This window comes from Boeremia exigua (assembly GCF_020726555.1).
Source record: "Boeremia exigua strain MPI-SDFR-AT-0100 chromosome Unknown C7974scaffold_5, whole genome shotgun sequence".
Taxonomy (NCBI): Eukaryota; Fungi; Ascomycota; class Dothideomycetes; order Pleosporales; family Didymellaceae; genus Boeremia; species Boeremia exigua.
In genome coordinates this window covers 2,372,531-2,384,904 of record NW_025763522.1, presented here as the reverse complement: position 1 = coordinate 2,384,904, position 12,374 = coordinate 2,372,531, and the positions used below count along the sequence as shown (strand labels likewise).

Genomic DNA, 12,374 nt, shown 5'->3' with positions numbered 1-12,374 from the left:
ATACCTTGTCCGTGCAGCTGGTGACGCAATTACTAGTCTCTGACAACTGAAAGCACCGCCGAAAGTGCAGTAGACAAGAAAAATAGGAGTAGACATGAATGTGAAGCGTGGTTTTATTCATTATGAGTTAAGGTATTGTGCCCGCATACTCCTGTGCTAAGTGCAAATGCATGTCAAAGTCGTCCCTGCTCGCTTACTTGCCGCCGAACCAGGAGCCCAACCAGCTCTTCGCCTGCGCAGCATCCTTAGTGACCTCCTTGTCGAACTTGTTAACGGCAGCGTTGAAGTCCTTGCTGGTCTCGCGAGTGAACTCTTCGCCCCGAGCACGAGCCTCGTCCCACTTCTTCTTAGCCTCAACACTCAAGCTGTTGTACTTTGCCTGTGCCTCAGCGCTGTACTCCTGGGCCTTGTTCTGCGCATCACGGCTGACCTCCTGAGCCTTGTTCTGTGCTTGTTGGGTGTAAGCCCTGAGGTCGGCCTCGGCCTTCTTTGCCTCGGCGCTGGCGCGGTTGGCCTGCGAAGGTTTAGTGTGTGGAGAACGAGGATAACGATATGACGTACGTAGTCTTGCGCAGTCGCGCGAACAGCCTCGTACCCCTCCTCGCCAGCCTTCTTGGCCTCCTTGTCCTGGCCAGGCAAGTCACCACGGACTTTCCTTGCGGCGGTAGCAGCATCGTCTGTGACGGTCAGTCCGAGTTTCTCAATAGACTTGGACGACAAACGCACGCTCAAACTTCTTCTCCGCAAGCTTTGGGTCACCTCCCGCGTTGTACAGGTAGTAGGTGGCCGCACCGACAGCGCCGATACCACCGAAAGTAGCAAACCTGCGTCCAGCCATTGTTGTTTATGTGAGCGTTTTGGGATTGATGGAAGAGGTGTGTGTGCGATGAAGACAAGTAATTTGCAATTGTGTGAGAGATTGACGAACAAGGGAGCAGTCTCTGTACTTAAGAGGGGAACGCTGCGACATGCGGCTGGCAGCTTGAAAGGCGCGTCCAAACTACGTCATGCACCATAGCTCCCGCCGCACAGACTGGCCCATCGCGAACCAGATCGCCAGACTAAGCCACCAGACGTCGATGACCTCCCCAAGGCTCCCAGGTCCATATCACTATGTTTGTATAGAATTTCGCGTGCGACCCGCGCTGTCAATATTTTCCTGTAGCGCTTTTGTCTTGCTTCTGTGCTTCCTGCCTCGGCACAGATTGTTGACAGCCGTTGACCCCTAAAGTGCCATCCCCACACCGCGCTTTCTCCATGCATTCACGGTAGCAACGGCGTGAGGCCTATTCTTGCATCGACTGCAGACATCTGCCACATAACAATACTCCGCGATGGCAGAGCAGAACATCCAGCTCGTCGACCACACAGACGGCGACACGACCCCCACCGCTCAGTCTGAGCCCCCTCGAACGCCAGACTCGCGCATCGACATACTGTACGAAAACCAGCGCGGCTGGTTCGTCTTCGGCATACCACTCTTCTCCTCGAAAGCGCTCTGGAATTTCAGGGTCGACCCTGCGCCATGGGTTGACACCAAGTTCAAGCCGTCAGCCGTCAACATCACAAATGCACAAGTACCGGACCCCAGCTGGGTCTGGGACTGGAAGAGCTGGTATGTTGATATGAGCTTGGACGTCGACGAGGAGGGGTGGCAATACAGCCTCATGTTCAAGGGCTCGCCGTGGCATGGCAACCACCCGTGGTTTCACAGCTTCGTCAGGAGACGGCGGTGGCTGCGAAGGCGAGTGAAGCAGAAGATACCGCCAAAGACGAAGGAAGCCGTACGCGACAGGCTGTTTGGTGACAGATTCAGCGTCGGTGGCACGACGATGCTCAGGACAGATACCTTGGGTACTATGAGTGCACAGCTGGACAGCGGTCAAGTCTCTGTGGACGAGGAAGTGCGAGACACAGCAACTCTGTTGCGCAAATTGAAGGTCGCTGCCATTGATCGGGAGAAGATTATCATCATCAACAGATTCATTGCAGACGGGAGTGAGGAGCTATACTACCTTGCTGAACAGGTGCGCATAATCCTCACTCATCCACAACAAGGCTAACCGCTACAGATTCCGAACATCATGTCTATGCTCGTATTCCAAAACTCTCGCCGTCAGCTCCTTGCCACCCTCATGGACACATTTGACGCCGCTAAGAGCCACCGCGACGAGCACAAGGCCCAGGATAGGCCTGAAGGCGAAGCCGAGTCCCGCAGGATCACCAACCTTCTCAAAGCTGTCGAGGCCGCCGATGCAGAGTGCAAGAAGCTCGAATACTGGAGTGACATACGCGAGCTAGCTGTAGAAGGCAGAGCCGGTAATGCCACCGCAGAGGCCAGTGGGTGGGACGAGAAGTGGCAGGGCGTTGACGACAGTGGGCCGAAACACCCTTCACCGTCAACGCAATCATCGACGCAGTCATCCATGATCCCTTAATCCTCGGGTCCTATGTACATCCTATGAGCATTGAATATTTCCAAAGCTCAAATACATCTATATCTTGTAATTTTACATACTTGACTCAATGGTTTCGAGTCTTCCTCACCCTGATCGGACCTTTGATATCCGCCAAGTTGCTGACATCCAGCACCTGACCCTTCTGCATGACTTCGACTTCGCCAGCTTCCCGCATCTCCCAAACAAGCTGTCGTATAGAGTCCATGGTTGCTCGCCAGTCCGGCGCACCCAATGTCGACAGCTCTGATGACGAGAGTGCACGGGCGACTTCGGAGGGGCAGATTGTTTTCGGGAAGTCCCGCGAGCTCAGCAGACGATTGGTCTTCTCTCGCAAAACCTCGCGCTGGCGATCGTCCAAAGTCATGTTGCTTTTGCCGGTGTTCGCAGCGGGGAGCGACCACAGATTACAGTGTTACAATCCTCGGCGTGCTACCTTGGCTCCTTGTGGGTTCTTGGCTAGGAGCAAATTTTCCTGAAGCAAGTGTCTTCTCGGAGTCTTTAAAAGGGTTGATATTGAGGCTCGAAGGATTTCCGCGGCCCACTCGGTTTCGCGATCTCCATATCTGGATCGGCGCAAGGTTTGGGGGGTTTTGGGACTGGTTTCTCCCGTCTGACGTCAAAGCGCCCAATCGGACCGCGGCGAAGCAAACCTCAACACGTCAACCGCATAAGACCGGCGCAATCAAGGGGGGTCTGAAGTGGACGTTTGTAAGGTGTGTCAGGATGCAGCGCGGACTACCCCACGTTGGCCGAGCTCTTTTTAGGGCGGGGCATACCTCCAGAGCTTCCAATTCCTCTTTCATCTCCAGTCACAGCTCGCCCTCGCAAGCTTCGTTGCTCCGATCTTCGCCCGCGCAACAACAGCACGTCAGAGCTTTCACCAAAAGTTCCTTCTTCACAAGCAATTGGTACAAGAAAATGACTGGCCAGGAGGATCCCAAGACCACGCAGGAGGTGAAGAAGTACCTCCAGCAAAGCCATGACCGCATCTTCGAGAACAACAAGAAGTGGGCCGAGGAGATGGCAGCGAAGAAGCCCGAGTTCTTCAAGGACCTGGCCGCTGGTCAGTCGCCGGACTATCTGTGGATTGGTAAGTCATAGATCTCAACAGAGGATGGGTTGCGCAACGATTTGGAACGCTACTAATCGTTCAACCACAGGCTGCTCAGACTCACGCATCCCCGCCGAAGCCCTGACCGGTGTCGACCCTGGCGAGATGTTCATCCACCGCAACATTGCCAACCTCGTCAACAATATCGACTTGAACGTCATGTCGGTCGTCAACTACGCCGTGCGCCATCTTAAGGTCAAGCACGTCGTCGTGTGCGGTCACTACGGCTGTGGCGGTGTCAAGGCCGCCATGACACCCCAGGACCTTGGTCTGCTGAACCCGTGGCTGCGCAACATCCGCGACGTTTACCGTCTGCACCAGGATGAGCTCGACGCTATCAAGGACGCGGACGAGAAGTATGACAGGCTGGTGGAGCTCAACGTCATCGAGCAGTGCAGGAACGTCATCAAGACCGCGGCGGTGCAACTCAGCTACGCGCAGAATGAGTTCCCTATCGTGCATGGGTGGGTGTTCGGATTCAAGGACGGGCTGCTGAAGGATCTGAAGTTCGACCACGAGGGCGAGCTGATTGAGATCCAGAAGATCTACAACCTGACCGATCTCTCCTGAGCAGAGCGTCTGTCAACACGTCGTGAGTTTAGCAAGGAGTTGGGGCTGAGGAGGGAGCTGTAAACTAAAGAGCGGCGTTAAGGCCGAGCATGCAGCTGGAACACAGCCTGGTCTGACTGCAGCCCGCGCGCGGATGCTGGCAGACATGCAATCAACAGTATTTTTTCACACAACGCTCGTCCGGTTCACCGTAACTCCAGCTAGATGTGTGACGATGCGCTTGCTGCATGTTAGCGCGATGGATTGCCGCTTTGGGTATTCGATGCGCTGTGGCTTACGTGCAGCTTCATACCGCGGGGTTAAGCTGCGCCTTACTTCGTACTGGTGCAAATATCGATCTTGGCCGGGTATGTCCATTTACACTCTGCCTAGTCTCCAGCCATTTCAACGCAAGGCCCAATCACTCTCGGCCGTCCCATCAGGATTCGTGTTGCTCTGCAAAATTGTCCGATTCCAGTCACTTTCTTGCATTATCGGAGCCTCCCCCCGGGCCAATTTGCACCGGACGAACATCGTGAAGACCGTCAGGCAACCCGGAGTTAAACACAACAGAACCTTGCGCTAACATGGAAAACGTTGCATCATGCGACGTAGGATGAGAGTGAGATATGAAGGGAAGGTATAAGGATGAGGGGAGAGCCGCTACAGCTGCATCATCGCATCAACATCTTTCGACATCTTACAGAGCAAGCAATCTCTCCTCGCTCCAGCCTCAGCTTTTCTCACTTCACAAATCCTCATATAGTGCCTACAAATGTCTCGTTACGCAGAAGCCCACAAGCACGCCAACCTTCGTGGTGCTGGTGATGCACGGCCTACGGCCCTTCAAGTCATTGAAGACGAAGGCTTGGCCGGAAAGCTCAGCGACAAAGTTTTCCTCATCACCGGAGTCTCCTCAGGCATTGGAATCGAGACACTGCGCGCTCTTCACACCACTGGTGCCCACGTCTACGGCACCGTCCGTGACACTGCCAAGGGTCAAAAGGTTGTCGACACCATTCTCTCCGAGAACCACCCTTCCGGCGGCAAGATAAGCCTCATCGAGATGTCGCTCGACAGCCTTGCCAGCATTCGTCAAGGCGCTGCAGACTTCCTCGCCAAATCCAACAACACACTGCACCTCCTAGTCAACAACGCCGGCATCATGGCCGTCCCCTTCAGCAAAACAACTGACGGCTTCGAGTCGCAGTTCGGCACAAACCACCTCGCCCACTTCCTCCTCTTCCAGCTCGTCAAGCCCGCCCTCCTCGCCTCTGCAACACCAACCTACCCCTCGCGCGTCGTCAGCGTAACCTCAACCGGTCACGGCCTTGGCCCTCCCCCCTTCGACGACTACAACTTCGAAACCACCCCGTACGACCCCTGGCGCGCCTACGGCGTCTCCAAAACCGCCAACATCTGGCTCGCTAACAGCATCGAATCCCACTACGGTGCCCAGAACCTGCACGCGACTTCCGTGCACCCAGGCCTCATCCTGACGTCCAACCTGGGCACGCATCTGCCCCCCGACCAGATGGCCATGTTCCAAGACCCGGAGGTGGTGCGCACAGCCAAGACCCCGGAGCAGGGCGCGGCGACGCAGGTCTGGGCTGCTGTGAGCAGCGAGTGGAGCGCAAAGGGCGGCAGGTATCTGAGTGGTGTGGCGGAGGCGCCGAGCACGGAGGAGAAGGGCAAGGAGGAGGGCATGTCGTACTTTGGCAACGATGGGTATCACGCGTGGGCGTACGATGTCGAGGGCGCGGCGAAGCTGTGGAGTGATAGCTTCAAGCTTGTCGGATTGGCCGAGGAGTGATCCATTGTCCTTATAGTCTTACTTTGAGCGAGCGTGTTTTGTAGTTTTAGACGCAGTAATGACAGGGGTAGTAATACAACTCACCAAACCCACCTTTTCCCAAGCCTTCCCAGCAACAACAGTATACTTACAGCCTCAACCCCCACCTATTTTGTAACGCAACGGCACATCGGTCATCCTTCGGCCAGTGTGAGAGTGGGACTGGTTACTTATTCGGGCAACTTTGGGAAAAAGCGTGGATTGCCGAGGATCTTCGACCGAGGAGTACTCCCGAGATTTACTGATCCTCACGTAATGGGGGGCCGTGAACCTGAATTTGCCACTGAATACGAGAGAGGGTAATGAGAGAAGTGATGTCTCCTATTCTTTCGTTATGTTGACTACGACATGGTTACATATACCTAGGTAAGGGTAGTGGAAGGTGGTGAAGGACAGGGGAGACTCCGACTGCACGACGCCTCTGGTATGATTTGGTCGATTCTGGCCAGGCTAGGCTTGAACTGTGACAATTTCGAGAGCCAGCAAACCCTCGATCTCGAGAAGAGTAGATGCGCAACTATTGACACAGCACGATGCAGATGTTTCTATTGTGAAGCGTGAACTATGGTGGGTCTGCAGCTGATCGCCACTAGTTATGTACAGCGCCAGCGCCACAAGGCGCAGCTTCCACTCTTGCGTATGTATCACCGACACCACGATCCCACTGTCACCAGAATAGCCGTTCCTTCGTTCGTGCTATGTCTCGACCGTAATCCTGCTCCTTACCTGCACAGCTGCGTTTTTCTTTGGTCCTTTGAGTTGGGGTTGGCGTCTTACATACGGCCCAGGCTGCAGGGTCACGACAACTCGCAGCGCACTCACACCGCCGCTTACAGCAGTACCTATGTATGTAGACGGCCCCTCTGCCCGTTTACTCGATCAGAGCGACGGCCGACTGTTTCCCAGCCACAGTTAGGTAGTGTGGCGCTGCGGCGCACGTTCAGACCACGGGCTTGCTCGAGTCTAGCCTGCGGCACAGCTCAGCTCAGCCCGCGACACAACACCCAAACACCGCCTATTTCGAGCCGCGAATCCTCGTTATTATGCGGCTAACGGCAATCCTCCCATGGGCCTCAACCGCAAGCGCAAGTATAGGCGATGCGGCTGGGACATGATCCAATACAATTAGTCGAAATACTCCTGCATTCCTAGGATTACCATCGCACCGCCTCAGCCCTATGCGCAGGGAAAGCTTGGCCGGCTGACAGCTGCATCTCAGCCATGAGCGTTCAGCTCCCACATGACGGAGATTCCGAATATTTGCTCACCGTGTGAGCTTCGCTTCTCCGCCATAAGCCTTGCGGCGTCTTTGTGCGAAGCTATAGCGTGCTCAATCCCCAGACCCTGGGCATACAACACCATGCATTGTCGAGCAATCCCTTGCTCAAACTGTCATCATCGATCACAGCCATGGAGCGCTCATATCAACCGAGTCCCCTAATTACTCCCCTCGGTTCACCCGAGATCCGTATATCGCGTCCAGAGTATGCGTCAGTTCCGCAGCGCACAAGCGATGAGTCGTTCGACTCTGGTATCAACGGGCCTTCGAGATTCGAGGAAAACGTCGAGCCCGGTCTTGGTATTCAGATGAGACCTTTTGCGTCGCCGACATCACCAGGAAAGTCCTACAGCCAGCAGTCGACTCCCAAAGCTGGCATGTTCTCGTCATTTGCGCCGCTCTCACCACGGCCGTTGTACCAGAGGACGCCCGATACGCTCTACTCGTTCGGAAGTGGTATCTCGCGTGCGCGGACAGATCCCATGACAGAACGCCTCATCGCTCACAGGGCGACGCAATCTGCGAAGTGGAAGGTGCACTGGCGAACGCCTTCAGTTATCGTGTTTTCTTTCATTTTTGGTGTCCTGCTCGCGCTTGCACAGCACTTCTGGTATAAGTTCCTGCATCACCGACCTACGTACGACGAGGATGAGAAGTTCCGCTGGGTGTTGTACGGACGCGCATTGGCATATCTGTCAAAAGTAGCCTTTGGAGGGTGTTGCATTATCGTCTTTCGTCAACGCATCTGGAGGACATTCCGGCAACGGGCACTATCCGTGTTGTCTATCGATCAGCTTTTCGGTGCCTCGGACGACCCCTCTCTCTTCATCAACTGGGAGACCATCTCGAATGCCCCGGTCGCTGTTGCGATTGCTATTGTATTCTGGTTGATACCGCTTGCAACCATAATCTTTTCGCCTGGTGCGCTGACCTTTGGTGATTACCTGGAGACTAAGTCTATCAACCGTAGTGTTCCTCACATCAACTTTACGCAGGAGGCAACGAAGGATTGGCGTTACCCGGTAGCCTATAAGCCTCCTGAGGATGACCTCCTTACGCCAGGCGGAAACAAAAGATCACTGATGTATTACAATACCACCGACAAGTCTGCCACAACCCCCGACTGGTTTGACTACTACGACCAACCCTCTGCCGAGCTCAAAAGAGTGGCACTTTTGTTCAGCTACAACCTCATGAATCATTCCACGCATAGACTAAATGCACGGCATTTTGTTTGCGGAAAGGCTGACGGAGGGGCACCATTTAATTGCACCTATATGCAGATATTTGTTGCTCCAGCTTACAAGTGCGATTTGGTAGCCGATGGCATTGGCGATGACAGCCGACTGGCTGAACTCGGGGCTCCTTTCAACACATCGGCATTACTGCCCGTGGGTCGTAACGCATATCAGGCCGAAGTGCAGCTCGGCGATTACAAGCAACCTCAGATGGCGAATTTCCAAAAAGGCACAGGAGGCATCCCTATGGGGGAGATCCCAGCCGACCTGGGAGTTTTCAAGGCGGAACCTGTCCTCTGGATTGGATGGTCGACTAATTCGACAGTACCATTAGCATCCGACTCACCTCACCGACAGAACTGGACTCATCGCTTCGATCCTCACATCACCCGATGTGTCATGAACGAAGCCAAGTACACGGTCATGTGGAACTTTACTGGGCCTTATTTCATGGCGATGTCGAAGATGGAATTCCTGGGTCCTATCATAGACACCAATTTCACGCGCAATGGGGACGGGACACTCAACTACACGATGGATCCAGTCCCAGCCGAGAACTTCGTCAGGCCGCTCCCAGACGTTGGTCTGTACAAAAAGATTGCAGCCTACCATGCCATGGGAGATGTGCTCCGTCAGTTCCTTCGCGGTAGTATCGAGTTGGAACCTCCGCTACCAGGCCCTCCATATGCAGTAGTCTCCTCGGATGTGACCAAGACACGCTTAGTCGGCGTCGACAGTCTGCCGAAGAAGAACTTTGGCAAGGTACTGGAGACATTCTTTGCCGATCTGGTGCTTTCGCTATACTCGACCCCCGAGATGCTGGTTGTCGACGTCCAAGAAGTGCAGATGACGCGCACAAGGTGGCAATCGTCGTTTGTCTATGTGCCGGTGCGGTTGTGGACGTGCTATGCTCCTGTCATCTTCGTGACATTCATCATTCTTCTGTTCGGCATGTTCACAATCTGGCAGGACGGCACAACATTCTCGACTGGGTTCTCTCGCATCTTGGTCACCACACGGAACACGACCCTGGATGACATCAGCCGCGGTGCTTGCTTGGGCAACGATCCGTTCCCGATGGAGCTCATGCACACGCGGTTGAAGTTTGGAGTGCTGAATGAGGGGAGCGAGAACGAGTTCATGGGTACCGATGGCTTCCAGCATTGCGCTTTTGGAGTCGAGTCGGAGATTGCACCGATCAAACGGGGCGTGCCGTACGCTGGTCTCCGGCGGCGGAAGCAAGTTCTCAATGTAATCTGAGAAGAAGATTAATAGACGTGAGACCTCGGTCTTGTTAATAGAAGTTTGTTCGTTCAAAGACGCTCCACATCCCTCCCTACTAACAGATCCCAATCACCCCGTTCACCGGCACATCAATACTCGTCGTATAACTCGCCGCATCACTCAGCAAATACACATACGCACCCCCCAACTCCTCCACCTCGGCCAACCGCGGAATCCCCCCATAGTACTTCAACTGCTGCTCCCAGTCGGCCTGCTGCTCGACCCAATACGTCATCGCCGTCTTGACCAACCCCGGCGACACCGAGTTAACCCGGATCCCGTACTGCGCCCACTCCATCGCCAGCGTGTGCGTCATATTGCGGATCCCGGCTTTCGACGCCCCGTACGGCGCGGACGGAACCACTTTGTTCGGCCGGTGCGACGCCATCGACGCCGTGAAGACGATGGAGCCGCGCACGCCCTGTGCGATGAAGGCCCGCGCTGCGCACCGCGCGGTGTAGAAGGAGCCGTAGAGGTTCACGCCCCAGAGTTGGTCGAGTTCGGCGGTTGTGAAGTCTAGTGCGGGTTTGTGCTTGGTGCGGCCCGCGTTGGCGACCTGGACGTGTTAGCTAGACGTCGCCATTCCGCAGGGGAGGGGGGTGGGAAAGGGGGGGCAGTACCATGCCGTGCAGTCCCCCGGCCTCGGCGAGGATCTTGTCCACGGCCGCCTGGATCGAGTCTTCCTGCGTGACATCTGCCTGCACTGCGAACAGCCGGCCGGGGTACTTTTTCTCGACGGCGGCGAATTCGTCGCCGGGCGCGCCGATGTCGATGGAGTAGATTTTCGCCGCGCCGTTGGCGAGGCAGCAGTCTGCTATGCCGAGCCCGATGCCTGGGTGTCGTTAGTCCTGGGTTCTGGTGCGTGTTGGGGGCGCCGCGGTACCTCTGTTGGCGCCGGTGATGGCGATGATTTTGTCTTGTAGCTGGATTGTTTTGACCGGGCCTGCTTCGGGGACGGCGTTCATTTTGGTGGCTGGGGAGGTCATGGTGTTGTGGGGTGTCACTCTGGCGATGGTCTCATGAGATCAGCAGGCTTCTATCAAGATCGGTCCTTGGAGTCGTGGGGAAAGGAGTGAGCAAAGGTATGAGAATTCTGAATGCATGTTCGTCGTCTTTATACTTCGTGGAGCTCCCACACCCCGCATATTTCCCCATGTTGTGCCCCGTGTTGGGACGTCTTGCTCCACATCACGTCGTGACGAGCTCTGCGATGCATGGAGGACTCGTGGATTGGTGCCCCGAGACGAGGCGCACCGGCAGCACGACCGAGGCTACGCAACGCGAGAAGATCAGCAGTCAGACAACCAAAGTATACCAAACACACTCTATTGGTCAGATTCACGTCTAAGTATTTATTTTGAACGCCATCCCTGTCCGGTTCCGTACAGACGCCTAGTTGAACACCACGGTCTTGGCGCCGTTCAGGAACACGCGCTTCTCGCTCCACCACTTGACGGCGGCGGCGAGCACCTGGCTCTCGACGTTGCTGCCCTCGACGACCAGCTCGTTCGGGCTCAGCGCGTGGTCGACGCGCGCAATGCGCTGCTCGATGATCGGGCCCTCGTCCAAGTCGGCCGTCACAAAGTGCGCAGTCGCGCCGATTATCTTCACGCCGCGCTCATACGCCTGGTGGTAGGGCTTTGCGCCCTTGAACGACGGCAGGAACGAGTGGTGGATGTTGATGATCTTGCCGGACATCTCGGTGCACAGGCGGGGAGACAGGACCTGCATGTACCGCGCCAGCACGACAAGGTCGATGTTGTGCTTCTTGATGAGCTCGAGGATCTGGGTCTCCTGCTGGGTCTTGGTGTCCTTGGTGACGGGGAGATGGTGGAACTCGATGCCGTGCGACTTGGCCATGTCTGCGAACTCGGGGTGGTTGGACACAATGACCGGGACCTCGACCTTCAGCTGGCCGGACTTGACGCGGAACAGGAGGTCGTTCAGGCAGTGCCCGATCTTGGACACCATGATCAGGACTTTGGGCTTGGTGTCGACCGAGCGGATGTCGTAGGTCATGCTCATCTCCTTTGCGAGCTCGGCCATAGATGTCTGCAGAGCAGACAGCTCGGTCGCGTGGCCAAAGTGCACGCGCATGAAGAAGGTCTTCGACGCCGGGTCGGAGAACTGCTGCAGGTCGAGGATAGTGAGGTTCTCCTTCGCAAGCAGGCCTGTGACGGCGTACACGATGCCTGCCTTATCCGGGCAGGACAGAGTGAGGAAGTGATCGGAGCCGGCCATTTTTCTGGATGTTGAGATCCCTTCTGCTTCACGCGAGCCGATTTGCTGGAGTCCTACAGGCGATGTTGAGATCTGGCGGCGCGAGAGTCGTGGTGACTGTTGCGGCACTGAAATTTTATGACCAGTATTCTGCCGGTTCCGGAACGCTTGGATCGGGGCTTGTGCGTGTCGGCCTGCGATGCAAAGTGGTGATGTGGAGAAGCTTCTTGTGCTGATGCGTACTGAGCGTGCAATCATTCTAGCGGGATCTGACTGCAATTGAGACTCGGCACGTGTTTCTTCTGGGCTTTCTGCGAGTGCGATTTGAGGTTTCTGGTCCGGATGCCGAGATCGGCCGTCCAATCAGAGTCTAGACGCTGCT

General features: G+C 55.7%; 8 protein-coding genes across 8 annotated transcripts; 4 read left to right on the top strand and 4 right to left on the bottom strand.

The window, feature by feature from the left end:
* Positions 1 to 95: 95 nt before the first annotated feature.
* C7974DRAFT_393398 (uncharacterized protein) lies at positions 96 to 932 on the bottom strand. Its single transcript, XM_046141766.1, has 3 exons — positions 727 to 932; positions 562 to 677; positions 96 to 514 (listed from the first exon to the last, which is right to left on the bottom strand). Exons 1-3 carry the CDS (start codon positions 836 to 838, stop codon positions 194 to 196), a joined length of 549 nt encoding a protein of 182 aa, XP_045998520.1. The 5' UTR covers positions 839 to 932; the 3' UTR covers positions 96 to 193.
* Positions 933 to 942: 10 nt separating this feature from the next.
* Positions 943 to 2,564, top strand: C7974DRAFT_177594 (uncharacterized protein). Its single transcript, XM_046136296.1, has 3 exons — positions 943 to 1,161; positions 1,232 to 2,027; positions 2,073 to 2,564. Exons 2-3 carry the CDS (start codon positions 1,335 to 1,337, stop codon positions 2,436 to 2,438), a joined length of 1,059 nt encoding a protein of 352 aa, XP_045998519.1. The 5' UTR covers positions 943 to 1,161; positions 1,232 to 1,334; the 3' UTR covers positions 2,439 to 2,564.
* Positions 2,524 to 2,823, bottom strand: C7974DRAFT_412723 (uncharacterized protein; the record flags this gene model as incomplete). The annotated part of the gene is made up of 1 exon (XM_046143668.1): positions 2,524 to 2,823. The coding sequence occupies one exon, from the start codon at positions 2,821 to 2,823 to the stop codon at positions 2,524 to 2,526; it is 300 nt and encodes a 99-aa protein (XP_045998518.1).
* A 359-nt stretch (positions 2,824 to 3,182) lies between these two features.
* On the top strand, positions 3,183 to 4,140 carry C7974DRAFT_310522 (carbonic anhydrase; the record flags this gene model as incomplete). The annotated part of the gene is made up of 2 exons (XM_046138273.1): positions 3,183 to 3,549; positions 3,620 to 4,140. The coding sequence occupies 2 exons, from the start codon at positions 3,183 to 3,185 to the stop codon at positions 4,138 to 4,140; spliced, it is 888 nt and encodes a 295-aa protein (XP_045998517.1).
* Positions 4,141 to 4,894: 754 nt separating this feature from the next.
* Positions 4,895 to 5,932, top strand: C7974DRAFT_375790 (short-chain dehydrogenase; the record flags this gene model as incomplete). Its single annotated transcript, XM_046140235.1, has 1 exon — positions 4,895 to 5,932. The coding sequence occupies one exon, from the start codon at positions 4,895 to 4,897 to the stop codon at positions 5,930 to 5,932; it is 1,038 nt and encodes a 345-aa protein (XP_045998516.1).
* A 1,800-nt stretch (positions 5,933 to 7,732) lies between these two features.
* C7974DRAFT_309363 (uncharacterized protein) lies at positions 7,733 to 9,748 on the top strand (the record flags this gene model as incomplete). The annotated part of the gene is made up of 1 exon (XM_046138218.1): positions 7,733 to 9,748. The coding sequence occupies one exon, from the start codon at positions 7,733 to 7,735 to the stop codon at positions 9,746 to 9,748; it is 2,016 nt and encodes a 671-aa protein (XP_045998515.1).
* Positions 9,749 to 9,827: 79 nt separating this feature from the next.
* Positions 9,828 to 10,737, bottom strand: C7974DRAFT_433671 (uncharacterized protein; the record flags this gene model as incomplete). Its single annotated transcript, XM_046144936.1, has 3 exons — positions 9,828 to 10,328; positions 10,393 to 10,604; positions 10,656 to 10,737. The coding sequence occupies 3 exons, from the start codon at positions 10,735 to 10,737 to the stop codon at positions 9,828 to 9,830; spliced, it is 795 nt and encodes a 264-aa protein (XP_045998514.1).
* Positions 10,738 to 11,164: 427 nt separating this feature from the next.
* C7974DRAFT_412718 (formyl transferase) lies at positions 11,165 to 12,013 on the bottom strand (the record flags this gene model as incomplete). Its single annotated transcript, XM_046143667.1, has 1 exon — positions 11,165 to 12,013. The coding sequence occupies one exon, from the start codon at positions 12,011 to 12,013 to the stop codon at positions 11,165 to 11,167; it is 849 nt and encodes a 282-aa protein (XP_045998513.1).
* Positions 12,014 to 12,374: the final 361 nt, after the last annotated feature.

Coding starts and splice junctions, on each gene's coding strand:
- C7974DRAFT_393398 (XM_046141766.1), bottom strand. CDS start 838: ATGGCTGGACGCAGGTTTGCTACTTTCGGTGGTATCGGCGCTGTCGGT. Junction 678..726: donor TGCGGAGAAGAAGTTTGAGC/GTGCGTTTGTCG, acceptor TGACCGTCACAG/ACGATGCTGCTACCGCCGCA. Junction 515..561: donor GCGCGACTGCGCAAGACTAC/GTACGTCATATC, acceptor AAACCTTCGCAG/GCCAACCGCGCCAGCGCCGA.
- C7974DRAFT_177594 (XM_046136296.1), top strand. CDS start 1,335: ATGGCAGAGCAGAACATCCAGCTCGTCGACCACACAGACGGCGACACG. Junction 2,028..2,072: donor TATACTACCTTGCTGAACAG/GTGCGCATAATC, acceptor TAACCGCTACAG/ATTCCGAACATCATGTCTAT.